This window comes from Ursus maritimus, unplaced genomic scaffold (assembly GCF_017311325.1).
Source record: "Ursus maritimus isolate PB19 unplaced genomic scaffold, ASM1731132v1 scaffold_16, whole genome shotgun sequence".
Classification (NCBI taxonomy): Eukaryota; Metazoa; Chordata; class Mammalia; order Carnivora; family Ursidae; genus Ursus; species Ursus maritimus.
This window is the reverse complement of record NW_024424008.1, coordinates 38,839,675-38,858,996: the sequence shown is the minus strand read 5'-3', so window position 1 is coordinate 38,858,996 and position 19,322 is coordinate 38,839,675. Positions and strand designations below refer to the sequence as shown.

Genomic DNA, 19,322 nt, shown 5'->3' with positions numbered 1-19,322 from the left:
TTCTCCAGACCATAATGACTACTTTGAATTTAACAGATCACTGAATCTATTATCCTCTATCTGATCTAGCTGACAAAAATTTAATAACTATTCCTTTATAAACATGTCAGAAGGTAGCTTCCCTTTTAATGGCCCCTTGTATCATATTATATTTCAGCTCTGAGCCTTGAGAAAAAATGTTCCTTGATCTGACATCATGAAAATGCTTCTGCTGAAGTCATTACAATCCTATCATCAAGGCCTATTCAATCAGAAAGACATTAATACTGGGGCATCCTGATTATGACAGTCAGAGCTTGTTCTCTTCAGAGACACTTCAGCCTGGTTCACAGAAATGTTTTAACTGATAAACAGTTTCCTCAAGGAATCTGTCTGTTTTAAGGGATATAAAACCGACTCACTCCTGTCGTAATGAATGATACTTCTATTCCCCAAACCCCCACCACTAGGATACTACTTTTTATGGGATCACAGGGTTTACAGGTGCCTGCTGCACACTAACTTACCCTGTGTATTTGTGGTAACTGGTAGGGATTTTCAGACATTAAAAACTACTACCCCAAATTGTACAACTACTATGTTCCTGGTGGTATTTTGCTGGATGGCACGGACATAATTCATAGATAGGTATTACTACCCTTACTTTACAGTTATGGGAACTCAGTGAGGTTAAATGACTTCCTCAATGTCACACATCTATTATGTGGCAGAAACCAATAGCGGATTCTAGATCTCACTCCAACCCCTGAACTTTTAATCATTAGTTATACTACTTCTCCATATGGTCAATGTTGTAATTCCACCATTATTCTAGCTGCCCACCTCCACAAATTATCTATTCACTACTGCTACAGAAAAAACTGTCAAATTATCCCTTAATATAACTGACCCCCTGTAACAATTGCTTTACTTTTGATGGTAGATTTTAAAGTTTAGAAAAAATTGAATTCCTTTAACACAGTAAACTGTGGATTATCTAGAACTATTTACTTTGTCTTTGGTGTCTAAAGATAATTGAATACTTCAAGACAAATAATAAAGCCATATCATGAAGTCCTTCTCACTTATATTTTTTCTTAAAACTATACCAGATATTAATGACCATCTTTTTGAGTACCAAGATCCAACCAAAACTTAGCAGATTTTTTTTCTCTTTTAAATTTGCTGTATTTATTGCTTCTATTTGCTCTAAACTGGGGATGTCAGATTTTACAATCCCCTGCTGGGCTACCTGGCTTTAATAAAAGGAACTTAAAAGAACAGGTCAAATCCTATCTGAATTAACTTCATGGATAATCAAATTACTATTTCAGAATTTTGTAATACTGGGCGCCTGGGTCACTCAATCGGTTAAGCGTCTGCCTTCAGCTCAGGTCATGATCTCAGGGTCCTGGGATGGAGCCCCACATCAGGCTCCCCGCTTGGGGGGGGGGGCATCTCCTCTCCCTCTGCCCCTCCTCCCTGCTTGTGCTCTCTCTCTCAAACAAATAAAATCTTAAAAAAAATTTTTTTTGTAATAATGAATGTGTTAAATATTATATTCTCAGTCCCTATGAAAGACAAACCACCTTTTAGATATCTTCTTTAATAAATTAATAGTAAAATTAAGTACTCTTATGAAGTATTCTTATGGAATACAGAAAAAAGGTACCACACATATTTTTCCTTTCTCCTGCCCACACTTTTTGACTGCCTACTACACTCCAGGAATTTAACTTTACTGTAAAGCTTTGTTTTATTGTATACATCTGGAGTTAAGATAGGTTAATTGAGAATGATTAGTACATTTACTATGAAGGCAAGGAAAACAACTCTTTTGGATTATTTGATTATATGATACTCAGATCTTACCTATTCACATGTCAGCTTTATAATAGAATCTGCGTCTTTGATAGTATATATTAGAAATAAAGCATACTTATATAACAGATAGGTTATTCTATTTAAGTTCCTAACTTCTCTATTTAATCATGTTAGTAAGGTAGAAAGGCAAAAAGCTCAACTGATTAGATATACCGGAGAGAGGTAAAATCAGACTATTTCACACGCCTAGTTAGCAAGATATTGAGTCAGATTGATATTTGGTTCCTAAGTTCTTAGATAAAATGATTAAAATAGTAATATTCATTAAACAGTTCATTATTCAGAAGGTGTTCTGAGGATTAAAGACTAGTATTTAACAAAAACTTGGTCGTATGAACAAACAGCTAACATTAAATATATTATTGAATGCGTGGTCACTGGAATTCTTCAAAAGTATCATGTCCATCGACGGATGAAAGAAAGGTTAAAGATGTAGTGTGTACACACACACACACACACACACATGAATACTGCTCAGCCATAAAAAAGAATGAAATCCTGTCATTTACAATAATATGGATGGATCTAGAAGGTATAAATAATGCTAAGTTAAATAAGTCAGAGAAAGACAAATACCTTATGATTTCACTCATATGTGGAATTTCAGAAACAAAGAAAAAAAAACAAAACCAAAAAACAGACTCAAATATAGAGAACATTGATGGTTGTTACCACAGGGGAGGTGACTGAAATAGGTGAGGGGGATTTAGAGCACACTTATCATGATGAGCACTGAGTAATATACAGAATTGTTGCATCGTTATATTGTACACCTGTAACTAATGTAACACTTTATATTAATTATACTGGAATTAAAATTTAAAAAAAGAAAAAAAACATCTTGACCCAAATTCAGGAATATGATTTTTAGTTGGTGCTGTGGGTACAACTGTGTCTCCCAAAAAGTTATGTTCAAGTCCTAACCCCTGATATGTAGGAATGTGATCCTATTTGGAAATAGGGTCTTTGCAGATGTAATCAAGTTAGATGAGGTCATCCTGAGCAGGGCTGGCCCTGATCCAAGGACTAGTGTCCTTATAAGGTTAAGGGAGACTTGGAGCCAGAAACACATGAAGGCCACATGAAGATGGAGGTAGCAATCAGAGGGATGCAACTATAAGTTGAGGAACAGCAAGGGGTATTTAGTAACTGCCAGAAGCTAGGAAGAGGCAAGAAAGAATCCTTTTCTACAACCTTCTAAGGGAGCATGGCCCCAACAACACCTTGATTTCAGAATCTGGCCTTCTGAACTATGACAGAATAAACTATTGTTTTGTATCATCCAGTCTGCAGTACACTTTGTAATGACACTGAGAAACTCATACAGTGGGTCAAAATTCAAGAAATCAACAAAATTAATACAATATTCCTGGTTCTCCAATCTTTTGGAGAAATCCTCCTCATTATTCTTTATGGCTTTTCTTCTCTCCCTGAATATAGATATTTCTCAAGGATCAGTCCTTTGGTTTTAAATTATATATATTTTTTCCTGTTGAGATTCAATCTGTCACTGCTAAAAGAAAACCCCTAAACTGGTAATCTTCAGTCTTGATTTCACCAATCTTGCTTTTTCAACTGCTTTGTAGCGTGACATTACTTGGTCATCACCCAAGCATAATTCACACAGAACTGACTTTGTTGACTTACTCTTAAAACTAGGTTCCCACCTTCTTCCACTGACTTTCATATTGCAGTAACAGAATTTAATAGACTCCTATCCATTCTATAATTACCATTATTTTTTGTATCATTAAGAAAAAGTAACTGTAAAAGATTAATTGTAATACATATCTCTTTTTAGATAATATGAAAAATTATGACTTAGAATCAGTGAATATAATAAAATGCTATCACTATTTTTCTAGTCATTTTTCTAGTCAGCCCTCCCATTCCCACCATCCATATTCAATATCATCAGGTAGTAATGATTCTTCCTTTACGAAGTCTCTTATCTCTTTATAGTTTTACTCTAAGCATCTTCATTCATACAAAAACAACTCTACTGTAACTAGTTTCTGAGACTGTCTCTGCCCAGCCAAACGCCCCTGCATACTAATACCAAATTAATTTTCGTAAATATCTGTAAGTGTCTTATTTTTATTCCCTTTAAGGTAGACTCCTTATTACCAAGAGGAAAACACTGAAGCTTATGTGGCCTAGCTGTGGCCGACAAGGCTAGTTGCACATAGTATCCATTCTCCTCCAATTTTGTTTGAGGCAGTTATATACCCAACTAATAGACATATCTCCTCAGATTCCCTCACAGCTAGGAAAGACCACATGATACAATCTGGCAGCTTTTTAAAGGATTTCTGGGAACATTTGTGCTTTCTTGATATAAGCACTGCCCCCTTCTAGAATATGAGACTAAAGATGAAGCAAGCATCTTTTAACTATGAAGCAATAAGCATATCAATGAAACTGACAAACTAAGGATGGTGGATTATAAATATCCAAGGGACGTAGGCCACACTGATTACACTGTAAAACCACCATACCAGTCCTGGACTTCATACTTCTGAACATTTTATGTGATAAAAATAAAACCCCGTTTCATCTAAGCCACTTTGATGGGATCTGTTATATATAGTTAAATGCAATCCTAACTGAAACTAGGGTTTAAGATTCTTCATGATATGCTCTCAACTGCTCATTTTCTCTTATCTCTCATTATTTCCAATACTTGCAGGCTTCCATGGTTTGTTCACATCATTTTATTTTATTTTTTTTATATTATAATGATTTTTTAAATTATATTATGTTAGTCACCATACAGTACATCCCTGGTTTTTGATGTAAAGTTCCATGATTCATTAGTTGCGTATAACACCCAGTGCACCATGCAATATGTGCCCTCCTTACTACCCATCACCAGCCTATCCCATTCCCCCACCCCCCTCCCCTCTGAAGCCCTCAGTTTGTTCACATCATTTTAAACTGAATTTGCCACTTCCCAAACATGTAATGGTTTTCCACATCTCTGGGCTTTTATTCATTTTTAAGAAAAGTCATTCCCTCTCCTGGGCAAACTCATACTTAGTGACTAAAATCCAGCTCAAATATGTAGTGTTAACTTGCTCTTTCCTTTGTGACCCTCAACACTTTGTTCATATCTCTAGCCTAGTACTAATCACTGATTTACACCTCTGTTTCCTCAATTAGACTATTAAACCCTCCGATGCAGGGACTATGTCTTTTTCATCATATATCCCCAATGTTTCGCATAGGGTAAGTTTTCGATAAATATTCTGACAAAGAATAAAACACTAACTGGATTTTTACAAACTTGTATATTCTGCATTGAAAATAATTCACAATTCATATATAACATAATCTGCCTTTGACCTGTCAGAAATTGTTAAGCTGTCTTTTTTCTTTCTCAATGCATAACTTGTAAAAAAAAGAATAAAGTACTAAGAGTATCTAAAAAATCCAGTTACCATGTTTTATTCTTTTTCATAATTCCTATAGGATCCAGCACAAAACTTTTATCTAAAACGTACTTAAAAATGCTCAAATTGGAAAAAAAAATGCTCAAGTTGACTTTACAGTATCATGAAAAACACAGAAGACATTATACCTATAGAGGAAGACTGTGGACTAATCAGAAGGTCTTCTTGGACTTGTTCACTTCCTGGCACTGTCTGCTGATCACTCAGTGAACTCTGAGATGCACTGACAGGCTGAGACACTTCCTCATGGACCTCCTCATCACTTAACCTTTCTACTTTGACCCGGACATCTTCTTCAGTACCCATAGGCAAGGTAGTTTTTGTGCTCTCACAAGTCACATAATCAGTCATTCTTCTCCCTGTCTCAGATGGGCCAGGTAATTCTAAAGTCCGGGTATTTTCTGCCTGCTTAACCTTATCAGGCTGAATCCTTCGATCAATTCCAAAAGGAAAAGTCCAGGGAAAAGCTAAAGAAGAATCAACTGGTTGATTTCTATTTTCTGAGTAGGAAGCTGAAGAATTCAATACCTGGGGAGAACTCGTTTGCGTGCTACACTTAACAGGACTTTCAGGAGACATAACAATGTAGCTTTTGCGCTTTCTCCGGGACTCTCGGCAGACAGGAATGGTTCTTTCTACCACACTGCACTCTGAAGACACAGGCGAAATACTTCCATCTCGAGAAGTAAAATTGCAGTTAGAGTTATTTTCTTGTCCAGCATCTAGACCCTTTTCTGGTTGGCTGTTGGGTGTATTCCATAAAATGCTTGATTTCATGAACTCTGAGCAGGTGCTGGCAACACTAAACATTTGCATATAGCTGGCTGCAGCTAGCACATCAATGATATTTTCTGTGTTAATTGACAGAGTGGCTGTGTAAGCATATTCTAAAAGGGGTATAAAGCCAGTCACTGTAACATGATGCAAATCCAACACATTCTTGTTCTCATCCTCTGCTTGGCCTACAAGTTTGGTGCGAAAGAAATCACTGCAAGCTGCTAGTACCACCTTATGTGCCCGGAAGATTTTGTCCTGGACACGAATAGTGATATCACAAAAATGTCCATCATTTCGCAGCATATTTAGCTTTCCAAGCATTTCCTGGCTGTGGGAAGAGGAGCTATGAGTAAATGTTTTCACACCCATCTTTTCCTTCCTCTTCTACAGATGCTCTTCAAGGATGCAAATGAATCAGAAATGTCCTAAAAAATACATAAAATAAGCATTAATTGATAGTGTAGTGGTTGAAATAGAAGGTGATTTACATTATTTTCATGTGGCCACTGCGCTAAATAGAAAAAGCTGAAGGATGGTAGTGAGAAAGTTCAAGGTAGGGAATATATTAAAATATATTAAATATATTATATATACTTATATATATAATATATTTATATTAATAATATATATTAAATTAAATAAAAATATATTAAAATATATTCTCCTTACCACTCCCCCAAACTCTCTAATTAGTGGAGTCTCTGAGCTACTGTACTTCTATACAAATAATAGTTTGTATAGAAGACAATTATATAGATTTACAACTATAGAGCGCTCTCTATGCGCCAAACACTGTTCTAAATGCTTCACATTTGATAATTTAGTTGATTCTCCTATCTGTTGATAAGGACATTATTATTCCCGTTTAACAGAAAAGGGTTAACTATTTTGCTAAAGTCAGAGAGTTATGAAGTGGCAGACCCAAGGTTCAAATCCAGACTGGCTGGCTCCACAGCTGCCCTCTTAACCTTAACGCTATATACTGCCTCTTTTAGGATATGAAGTGATTAAATATAGGGGGTTAAGACTTCAAGTTTTAGAATGTGATAGGCCTGGATTTTTTCCCTTGACAATTCCTCCACGGTTGTTATCTGTAACAACCTGTTACCTGTAAATGAAACAATATATATGGTAATGCTTAGCACAGTACTTGGAGCTTTGCTCAACAAATCAAAGCAGTTATTTTTATTGTTTATGTTCCTAATACAATGAAACAAACTTTCTGGAAATAAATTTATTAAAAAGTGGTTACTAATCAATCAACTGATTGGATTTTCCCTTAAAAAAGAAGTTAGTTTGCCTTTATCAGATTTCACATTTACTAAAAATACAAAAAACTGGTATTCTCAAATAGTTTTAATTTAGCACATCTAATAATGCTTCAGTTTTTATAGTACTTTCCCCCTAACCTCTTTTTACACCCTTTATGTGAAGTCAGGGAGGCCTCTTCATAAGGATAAGAAAGCTAATGCTCAGAAAAATTACGTGACTAACAAATGACAACCAAAGCTACAATCTGGGTCTTTTGACTCTTAGATCACAGTATTTTCCAGTTTAAAAAAAATACAACTATGTACATTAATTATTTTAACTGTTACAAATAACTTTTTTTTATTGTTAGTACTGAAATAAGTATAAAACAAAGCCACTTTGGAAATTATTTCTAGATATAAAAGATTTCAAATACTTCAAAAATATAGCCATCAATTTTAAAAGATGCTAAAGATGTTGAATCTTTAATGTACCTGGAAAAATTCTGGTTCTGAGTATTAAATGAATACACAATTACTGACATATAGTGGACACTCAATAGTAGATATTACTACATATTTGGTGAAAAATGTGATGATAGAGTATTTGTATCCACATCACACACAAGGAGCAAGAGAACATGAGGTCTTAACCTGAGAATCATGGATTCCCTAAGGGAGCCATGATCCTTCTGAAACTGTATATAGAATAATGTCTGCATGTATGTACGACAGCTTTCATCATATTCAAGGGAATCATTGGTAGGAGTATGGGTATTTATTATCTCTCTTTTTTTGCATATTAAGCAAATTTTTTTTCTTTAAAAACCCCCAGCATACTGCCACAAACTGGGGTTTGCAGGTCCTCTTGGTTCAAACTCTAAGTCATACAGAGGAGGTCTACCTTTTCTTTTCCCTTAAAAAAGCCTTCAAAAACTGAAGATGGCACTCACATGCCACTCTTTCCCACAGTTTCTCTTCTTTAAAAACTAAATATCCCTAATCCCTTTAAGTGCTCCTTAAAATCTGATTAACATGCTTGTTCTCAACCATCTCCACTCTTCAATGTTCCTTTAATACTGGTCCCCAGAACTGCATGCAAATATGGCAGGTATAGCAGGATTGTAACTGAGCATAACTTTACTATTTTTACCTCCCTTGTTTTGGGCACAAATATTAGTTTCAGGTATTCTAACAGCCAAATTATAACTGATTTTGCTCAATAGCGGATTCATCAAATGTGAGGCAGTTTATTATATGAAGGGAGAAACGTTAAGTACAAATAAAACATTATCCTCGACCTCATTGAGCTTACAGTCCTTATGAAAAAGACATGATCCTAACCGAGACTACAAAAGGTGTGCAGCAGTGCTATGTGAAAACAACGAATGAAATAATTCTGAATGCAGAAGGGAGAGAGGCATCACATAGGATAGGGCCTAATGAAAGTAGAATTCTGCCAGGTGATAAAGCAGAAAGGAGTTCCAGGCTATCATGGAATCACACATGATCTCAGTGAGTGTTCACTATTCTGATGTGCCTCTCTGTGCAATGTATGTACTGGCAAATTGTTAATGGGCACTGTACAACATTCTAAATGTGAGCATGCATCTGAAACTAACATAACATTGTATGCTAACCGTACTGGAATTAAAACAAAAAATTAAAAAAAAAAAGGAGGGGCGCCTGGGTAGCGCAGTCGTTAAACGTCTGCCTTCGGCTCTGGGCGTGATCCTGGCGTTCCGGCTCGAGTCCCACATCGGGTTCCTCCGCTGGGAGCCTACTTCTTCCTCTCCCACTCCCCTGCTGTGTTCCCTCTCTCGCTGGCTGTCTGTCACATAAATAAATAAATTCTTTAAAAAAAAAAAAAAAAAAGGAAAGGGGCGCCTGGGTGGCTCAGTTGGTTAAGCATCTGCCTTCGGCTCAGGTCATGATCCTGGGGGCCTGGGACCGAGACCTGTGTCGAGCTCCCCGCTTAGCGGGGAATCTGCTTCTCCCTCTCCCTCTGCCCCCTCCCCCCGCCGCCCTCCTACCCCACTCGTGCTTGCTCTTCTCTAGTGCTCTCTCAAAATAAATAAAACCTTAGAAAAATAGTAAAAAAAAAAAAATGTGAGCATGCAGACGGTGGTGTCAGTTTAAACATCAATCCATTACATAAACATCCCTTTGAATGTACTATGCAGATAAATGTGTATGTAAAGGGGAAAAAAGAAAAAAAAACCTAAAGATTGCTAGCTGAATAAATACAAGGTCACTGAATATTCTAATATGGGAAGACAAAATGATCAACCTGGGATAATACAACAGAAAGGATAAAAGGCATAAAGTCCCGTGCTAAGACAGCCAGGTAAGGCCACTGAAATCATTATCTTGATTGTTATCAGAGATGAGTTCAAATATAAATCTACTTCATATACCCTTCCCAAAGACAAGTAATCACAATACACTAGGCAGCTGAAATTGGTCTAAGCAAACCACTGTTTAACACATTTGCTGATCTCTCTCATAGGAAAAAGATGAAAAGGAAGAAAATGGAAGGACTATATATAAATTTTTTGAGGCACCACAGGAAACTGGCTTCTTTAAAAGCCTGGCCCTCAAGAGTGCTTGGTTTGATTGGGATGATGTGGTTCACGGAGGAAACCACATGCCTTGAGAGCAAGTGACATAGTCTTAATCCAGGGACCATCTGCATGAACAAAGGTGTGAAGGCAAGTAATTAAAGAGCATTTGGAAAACATGTGCAACAGGGTCTTAAAATGAAACCATTTCAATCTTGGTTTGGGTGGAGGACTCAAACAGATACTGCTGGCCAAAAGTGAGATGTAAGGCCACCCATGCAACAAGGTAGTGGAAAACTATTTTTCTTCTCTTTCTTTGAAGATTTTATTTATTTATTTGACAGCACAAGCAGCGAAAGAGGGAGAAGGAAGCCCCCCACTGAGCAGGGAGCCTAACGTGGGGCTCGATCCCAGGACCCTGGGATCATGATCTGAGCTGAAGCCAGACGCTTAACCCACTGAGCCACCCAGGTGCCCCGGAAAACTATTTTTCAACCTTGAGTTATACCCACCTTCCATGTTCAAAGAGTTAAATATTATAAAAGGATTTTTGCAGATAGCGATCAGTGTGTTTTGAGTTCCAAACCCCATCCCACTTCCTCCTACTCTTCTGCAAGGGAAAGGGTTGAGACATGTTTGCTCTTCATCTTAGGTCTATGGAAAATCTATGTCACGCTTGGAAAAAATCAAAAGGGTACAAGTCTGATTTAAACTCTGGCCAAGACTAGGAAGTATGCTTACCATTTCCCAACAGCATATAAAAGCAACACAGTGGAGTGGTTGAAATGGGACTCTGGAGCCAGAGTGCTGGGTTTGCATCCTGGTACTGCCCTTTACGTTTATTAAGCTGTGTGACCTTAGGCAAGTCACTAAACTGTGCCTTACTTTCCTTTTTTTTTTAAATTTTAAATTTTTATTTTTTAAAATTTTTTGTGCCTTACTTTCCTGAACAGTAAAAGAGGGATAACAGAACCTACCTCAGACACTTGTGAGGATTAACTGGCCTAATAATATATGTAAAGTGTAGTACTTAGCACAAAATAAATGCTATAAAAACATTAGTTGCTGTTGTTGCTTTTACTGTTATTAAAGACCTTTTCTTACTCAACCCCCGCCTCTCTCAATCCTGGAGGGTCCAGAAGCCATAGTTAGCAAATGAAGAGGAATAAAAGGCCAAAGGGTGAAAAAACAGGAAAAAAAAAAAAAAAAAAAGGAAGCCAAACAAACCTCACTTTTCACTATACGTCTGTAGTATGACTGAGGTAGAAAAGGAGGGAATCCTTTGACTCTAGTTTATTAGTTCTTGAAAATAACGCTTTCATCTCCTGAAAGTAACCAGAAAAATTAAGACTTGACCTTCAAGGAGCTGGAGGATGAACTAACACCACAGCATACCTTTAAACAGACAATGGAAGACAAAAATAAAATGGATTATGAGTAGCTTCCACAAATTCTGCTCATTGAATGTAATGGTTATACATCTAAGTTACAAAGCCCGATATCGCTGAAGGTGTATGGGATGAGAGGAAGATGAAGATTAGACTCAGAAAGGTATTGTATACTATGTATTATATGCATTTCCTAATACATGTCTGTTGAAACTTAGTCTCATGATATACTCTATGATAAAAAATTACATGGACCAATGTATTCTGGAGATACTGCAGTATTATACATTGTGGCAAAACTTAGGATGAAATTACACTATTTGAAAAAGTCATATAATATGGATATAGTTTAGAAGCCAGAGTATAACCTGAAATTTTTATCAATTACATAATTCTATTAAAGAAACATCTCTTTTCCTCACCTGTGTAGATGAATTATGTATGTGTGTAGTTAATATATTTAATTTGGAGCTCATTCGAAATTCTTGAATAAAGATAAATATTACTTAATTCCAATTACTAACATAGAATTCACGCAGTATTTAAAAGTAATAAAATGTATTTGTGTAATAGTTTGCAATTTGAACTAGTAATCCAGAAATAGTTTCCTTCCCACCCACCCCTCCCTTTTATTCCAAATCACTGATGAAACAGCATACATGCTTATGAAAACAGTAATTGCCAAATCCCATGTTGCTGTTTTGCAGTTAGGTTGAAAAATTTTTGGCAAATAAGGTATATAGCCTAATTATTTAAAAAATGGTTTAAGTTAGACAAATCTTAGGTTTTGAAAGCTGACTCTTCCAATTACAAGTGAGGCTTTAAATCTCAGTCAAGTTACTTCACCTCTATATGCTTGTTTGCTCATATGTAAAACAGGAATAATGGAAATCACACTTTCAAGATAGTTAGGAAGATTAAATTAGCACAGTGCCAGGCATTAAGTAAGCATTCAATAAATGTTAGCTACTGTTACCCTTGAAAAAGTGAGAGTAAATGTGAAATCAAATTTCATGTCTACTCTATTTCTTATATGACAGAGTATATATATATTTTGAATACTGAATAATAAATATTTTGATACAGAGATTAGCTGATAAAAATTATCAGAGGATTTGAGATTAAAATGGAATAGAGCTCTTAGCATATGAAGTAAGATGGCTGCCTCACATGATTAAATATAAAATGATGAAGACTTCTAATCTTGAAAGGCAATTTGAGAAGAAAAGAAAACTTGATATTTAAAAAGAATTTGCATGTTTAAATATTCAGCCACATTTAAAACTGGACACTAACTTTCCCAATGATAATAACAAGGTTTTAATTATGGGAAAAATTAACTGAGATAATTTCATTTCCACCCTATATCCTAATTTAAACCAAACAGAGACAGAAAAGAAGGTTAAGGAAAGGGACATGCTGATGTTAAGATGTCTCTAAGAGGAGTATCTAGGAAGAAACATATGAAGTTGCCTGTACTAGTTGACTGTTTACCATGTAGCAGATGCTAACAGTAGGAGCTTTAGATATGTTATCACACATGAGGTAAGATGATAATAATCTGATTTTACAAAGGAAATCGAGACTTGGGATATTACTTTGCTCAAGGCCATTTATGTTTGTTTATGCCATGCTAAGGACCTAATGAGATCTTTTTTTTTGTTTTACTGGGACCTAATGAAATTTTATTTTAATAGGTATAAGTAGCCACTGGGGAGTAGTACAGTCATAGCTACATTTTAAAAAGGTTATTCCGATGGCAATATAGAGGGTAGATTTGATGGTGGCTATTACAACAGTATGAGTATATGATAAAATCAAACTAAGTGGCACTGAGGATAGAGAAAATACATCTAAGAAATATTTAGGAGGTAAAACCACCTAGGCATGCATGATCTTCCATCAGGGATGGGGTCGGGGAGTAGCTAGGAGAGAAGAATCTGACCCTAGGTTTCCAATGTGGGTGATTGAGTGGATGGTGTTTTCACCAAATAAGATAGAGAATGAAAAGGGAAGAAGGATTTGGGTAGGGATTAATGATGAAGAGAAAGAATATTTTGGTTTTAGGCATACTAAATTAGAAAAACTTTAAAGAGGAATATTTGTGCAAATTTATATATGAAGTTGCCCATTTTGATGTGGAGTTCAGGGAAGAGGTTAGGGTTGCATCTAAACATTGGATTTTATATAAGTCACTGATAAATCTCATTCTGTTGATTTTGTTAGAACTAAAGACATCTGAAGAATGTATAAGTAAGAATGTGAAGGCAAGCTGTGAGAAGCTCAGAGCAGGCTAAGCAAAAGGATTCAGTGAAAACACTTCATGGTATCTAACTTACCTTTTTTTTTTTTTTTTAAAAAGCTTTTGTTTTCCTGTGCTTCCTTTCCTTCCTTCCTTCCCTTCTTTCTTTCCTTTACTTCTCCTTCCTTCCTTCCTTTTTCTTTCTATCTCTTTCTTTCCTTTCCCTCCCTCCCTCCCTCCCTTCCTTCCTTCTTCTTTCTCCCTCTATTTATTTATTTGAGAGAGAGAGAGTCAGAGATAGCGAGAGGGAGAAGCCAGGAGAGCCGACGTGGGGCTCGATCCCAGGACCCCAGGATCATAACCTGAACCAAAGGCAGACGCCCAACCGACTGAACCACCCAGGTGCCCCTAATTTATCTTTTCATCCTGTCCAGTGTCTAGCATGATATACAGGAAAAAGTCTATGAAATATGTGAATGGATAAATACACATCATAAAATTTCTATCCGGTTTGATGTGTGTGTATTTATATATATATATGTATATATACAGTATATATATATATATGTATATATACAGTATATATATATATGTATATATATATACTGTATATATAAAGTACCAGGGATTAAAGATAAAGAAAAAATTACAATTTAAATTTCTACTCTTAAATTTGAATTAAAAGTATCAGTATGAACTCATAATGTAATTAATCTACAGCAATGAATATCCCTAACACCCAGGCTGGCTTCCAAATTCCATTTTCCACTAAATGGAATCATGGCTCCTTAGAAAAATGGCTGATTGCATTTCTGGGACAGTAAATGTCCACCTGGAACATCTTACCAGATAGCAAAGAAGCTATCAAAGATTATTAGGAATGTTTCAAAACTCAAGTCAATTTGAGAAGGCTCCCAATGGCCAAAATTGGAACAATAAATTGAAACGTGAAATATGTTCAAATTCATGGGCTCAACTGACACTATAAGCAAAAACAAAGCTAATTTGTCACCTTTAAAAGATGCTATTGAAACAATTATTTTGAAAACTGGTTTTAAAAAATAGGAAAGAATAAGGCATTTATCTTCGCTTTTCAATACAAATGGTATTTTTGGGTAATCGAACAGAATATGAAGGAAGTTTTCTCTTTATAGAAATCTTCTGGCTGATAAGTGAAGAGGGAGTATCAGAAGTACAAGATAACCAGTATTCTGCAGCCCCCATCCCCAAATAAAGAGGTACTGATCACCAATGGTTTATAACTTGACCAAAAAAAAAGGGGGCAATAAGACACTGCAAAAAAGACTAAATGAAATTTTAGATCCTATTAATTCACTATCAATTCACAGGAAATACAGAAGTGACAGAAACATGTTAAGTTACAGCACTGTGATGCAAACAGCAAAATCTAGACTATGAGAAACTCTATAAGACAAGAGACTTGTTTTTTTAAAACTAATATATAGCAAGGGGAAAAAAAGGACAAAGGAGGAACTAAAATAGAGAACTTGTAGATTAAGGTTTTATGAATCAATCACACTGTGCAGTGGAGTTATCTTACTTGAAACAGATTAACACAAAAATAAATTTATGAGATAATTGGAAATTTGTTTTTACTGACTACTTGATATCAAAAAATTATTTTTTAATATGTAATACGACTATGTATTTTATAAAACAGCTTCAGATATAATTCACACCCCATATAAATCACCCCTTTAGTGTGCAATTTGAAGATTTTTTTAGTATTCTGACATTTTGATTCTAGCCATCCTAGTGGGTGTGAAGTGGTATTTCATTGTGGTTTTGATTTGCATTTCCCGGATAACTAATGATGTCAGACATCTTTTCATGTGCTTATTATTTGTATAGCCCTTGGAGAAATGTCTATTCGGATGCTCAGTCCATTTTTCACTGTCTCATTATGTCTTCTTGTTATTGAATGTTAATATTCTACATACAAGTTGCTTATCAGACATATGGTTTACAAACATTTTCTTCCATTCTGTGGGTTGTCATTTCACTTTCTTGATAGTGTCCTTTGAAGCACAAAAGTTTCAATTTTGATGAAGCAGAACCTATTTTTTCCTTTTGTTGCCATATATGAGAATCCTTTGCCAAATTCGGCATCATGAGTATTTGCCCCCATGTTTTCTTTAACAGGGTTTTAAAAAATATTTATTTTATTTAGTCTTAGAGTGTATGCATGCAAGCAGGCGGAGGGACAGAGGATGAGGGCAAGAGAGAGTGGGAATCTGGAGGAGACCCCGCACTGAGTGTGGAGCCCGAACTGGGGCTCGATCCCATGACCCTCAGATCATGACCTCAGCTGAAATCAAGAGTTGGATGCTTACCTGACTGAGCCACCCAGCTACCTCTCTTCTACAGATTTTAGTTTTAGTGCTTACAATTCGATCTTTGATTTTTAGTTATTTTTTTTATAATATGGTATGAAGTAAAAGTTTAACCTCATTCTTTTATATGTGGCTCTCTAGTTGTTGCAGCACAATTTTTGAAAAGATTCCTCTTCTCCATTGAATGATCTTGGCACCCTCGTTGAAAATCAGTTAAGCAAAGATGTATGGGTTTATATCTGGATTTTCAATTCTATTCCATTGTTCTACATCTATCCTTATGACAGTACAATGCCTTGGTCATTGCTGCTTTGTAGTCAGTTTGAAATCAGGAAGGGTGAGTCCTCTGAATTTGTTCTTTTTTAGTATTTCTTTGCTTATTCTGGGTTCCTTACAACTATAAAATATGAATTTTAGAATCAGGTTGTCAATTCCTACAAAAAATCAGCTGGGATTTTGATAGGGATTGTGCTCAATTTGTAGATCAGTTTGGGGAGTACCATGATCTTTACAACATTGAGTCTTCCAATGCATGAACATGGGGTATTTTTCTATTTATTTAGACCATCTTTAATTTCTTTCAAAATGTTTTATAGTGTTGTTTTACACTTCCTTTGTTAAATTTCTAAGTATTTATTCTTTTTGATGCTACTGTGAATGAAACTATATTCTTAATTTCATTTTTGATGGTTCACTGTTCATAGTATTTATAATTTTTATTTTATTTAAAAGATTTTATTTTTTTCAGAGAGACCAAGAGAGAGAGCGCGCAAGTGGGGTAAAGGGCAGAGGGAGAAACAGACTCCCTGCTGAGCAAGGAACCTGATGCACGGCTCAATCCCCGGACTCTGGGATCATGACCTGAGCCAAGGGCAGACACTTAACAGCATGAGCCACCCAGGTACGCCTTAAACTCATGAAAATCAGCTTCAGATTTTTCCTAGCTTAATATCACTGATATATAAAAACATTACTCATATGTAACTCTATTCATTTCTGCCTTTTATAGTATTAAAAAAAAAGATTTTATTTGAGAGAGAGAGAGACAGCACAAGGCGGGGGCAGAGGGAAAGGGAGAAGCAGGCTCTCCGATGAGCAGGGAGCCCAAGGCAGGGCTCGGGGATCATGACCTGAGCCAAAGGCAGCCACTTAACTGAGCCACGCAGGGGCCCCCAGAATTTCTATTTGGTTCTTTTTCACAATTTCTACTGGCATCCTCTATTTCATGTAAAGTTGTCACTATATATTACTTCTTTAATCATGGTTTCTTTAATCTATGAGTTCTGTGAATACACTTATAAATGGCTACTTTGAAGTCTTTTTCTGTTAAATCTGACATCTGGTGTCTGTCACAAGCAGTTTTTTTCTTTTAAGATTTTATTTATTTATTTGAGAGAGAGCATGCACACACGCAAGTGAGCATGAGCAGGGGGTGGGGTGGGGTGGGGGCAGAGGGCGAGGGACAAGCAGACTCCCCACTGAGCAGGGAGCAGGACTAGGACTCAGGACTCTATCCCAGGAGCCTGAGATCATGATTTGAGCCAAAGGCAGACTCTTAACCCACTCAGCCACCCAGGCGCCCCTATCACAAGCAGTTTTTGTGTTGCCTCCTTTTCCCCCAGTGTTTGGGTCATCGTTTGTTTCTCTGTATGCTTTATCATTTTTTTTTGTTGTTGGAAACTGGAAAAATCCGATAACATATTGTAGCAACTCCAGTTACTGTTCCCTCACTCTACCTCCTGGTATTTGTGATTGATATCTTATTTCTTAGTGACTAGGTAAATTATTTTAGGTGACCTCTCTTCTGCTACCCCAATATCCACAATGTTAAGCCTTTGATGTTACTCCTCATGGAGGTGCATCTTTGGGTATGTCTACAGTTACCCTGGATTTACAGTGATATCAGTAAGGCTCTCTCCCTTACCACACTCAGATGTTAAATTTCACTAATTGCTCTATTGTTTTTCAATAGTGCCCTGGGACATAAATTGCTCTATAAATTAATCCAAAAAAATTGTGGCCCCTTCGAGGGAACAGTTTCTGAGATACTTGGTTTGATACTTGTTGTGACCACAGGAAGTCTTATTCTCTGGTTCAACTCCTGCAGACTAGCCAGCAGACAGTCTAGGCTATATACTCATTAGATTTACAGTCTTCTCCCAACTGCCTTTCAATACAACTACCACTGTTCTTGAGAGCACCTGTAAGTTTTGAAGTTTTCTACACTCTGTGTTCCAAATGAAGTCAGTTGTTTCGAGAAGAGATTAGGAGCTATTTGTTTTATGGTCTGCTTCTCCTTCCAGGCAAAGTCTCTGAGACAGAGCTCTGGAGCAGAGGATGGAGATAAAGTCAAGCTCCTTTCCCAGCAACACCCCTGCTCTAGCAGCTGAGTGCTTGGTGGAGGGGGAATAGTAACTGGAGGTCCTCTAGGTTTGACTTCTCTGGCATGGAACCATCACTTCATGAGCTGGGACAAGGATGACTGGGGTCCCAGCATTCTCAGTGAGTTGTACCAGAGGTTCCATAAGTGGAGGATGGGTGAAAGAAGGGCGGCCCAACTTATCAACCTCACTCATTGTTACACTTATTGTAAATGGCCTAAACACACCAATTAAAAGAAACTGTCAGATTGGATTAAAGAGACAGAAAGAGAAAAAATTATCCAAATATATATCGTCTACAACAAATTCATTTCAAGCATATTTTAGGTGGGTTAAAAGGAGAAAGCTGGATAAAACATACACCAATCAAACACTAATCAAAAGAAAGCTGTAGTTGGTCAATTCATTCAGGAGTAAAGCAATTCTAAATGTGTATATACACCTTAAAAAAGAGGTTCAAAATATACAAAGCAAAAACTGAGGGAAATGAAAAGGGAAATAGACAAGTCCTCAGTTTTATCTGGAGACTTTAACATTCTTGCCTCAGCCATCAATGGAACTAGTAGACAGTACATAGGCAAAGATATGGAAATGAACAACACCATCAACCAACTGCATAAAACTGACATTTATAGAACATTCTACCTGATAACAACAGAGTACATTTTGTTTCCCAAGTATGTTCTCTGATCCTAATGGAATTAACAAGATAAAAAAAAAAATCCTCAAACACTTGATATTAAACATACTTCTATAAGCTAATCCATGGATAAAAGAGCAAGACTTAAGGGAAGTTAGACAACATTCTGAACTGAACAAAAATCGAACATATAAGAATTAATGGGATGCAGCTAAAATAGTCTTTAGAGAGTGTGATACTCTGGTTTATATTAAGAAATATATATCTGGTCTTTTTCCCAGTTTCTGGTTCAGAGCCCCTATAACCTTGGAATTTCTGAAGTGATGAGAGCAGCAAAGGTGTGTCTTGTTATGTTAATGAGTTAACTTTTAGACCATACCTAAGGATGGGACTGGTTGCAAGGAGAACCAACCA

General features: G+C 36.4%; 1 protein-coding gene across 7 annotated transcripts in view; it reads right to left on the bottom strand.

Moving 5' to 3' along the window:
- The window catches only part of ZBTB44 (zinc finger and BTB domain containing 44), a 76,200-nt gene that overhangs the window by 32,383 nt on the left and 24,495 nt on the right, over positions 1-19,322 (bottom strand). For 5 of the 7 annotated variants that reach the window (XM_040631022.1, XM_040631021.1, XM_040631023.1 and 2 more), the window contains exon 2: positions 5,444-6,517. The exons of the other annotated variants lie outside the window; for them this stretch is intronic. In XM_040631022.1, the coding sequence (XP_040486956.1) occupies positions 5,444-6,461 (1,018 nt within the window). In that variant the 5' untranslated portion in view covers positions 6,462-6,517. The remainder of the gene's footprint in view (positions 1-5,443; positions 6,518-19,322) is intronic. 7 annotated transcript variants of the gene reach the window in all.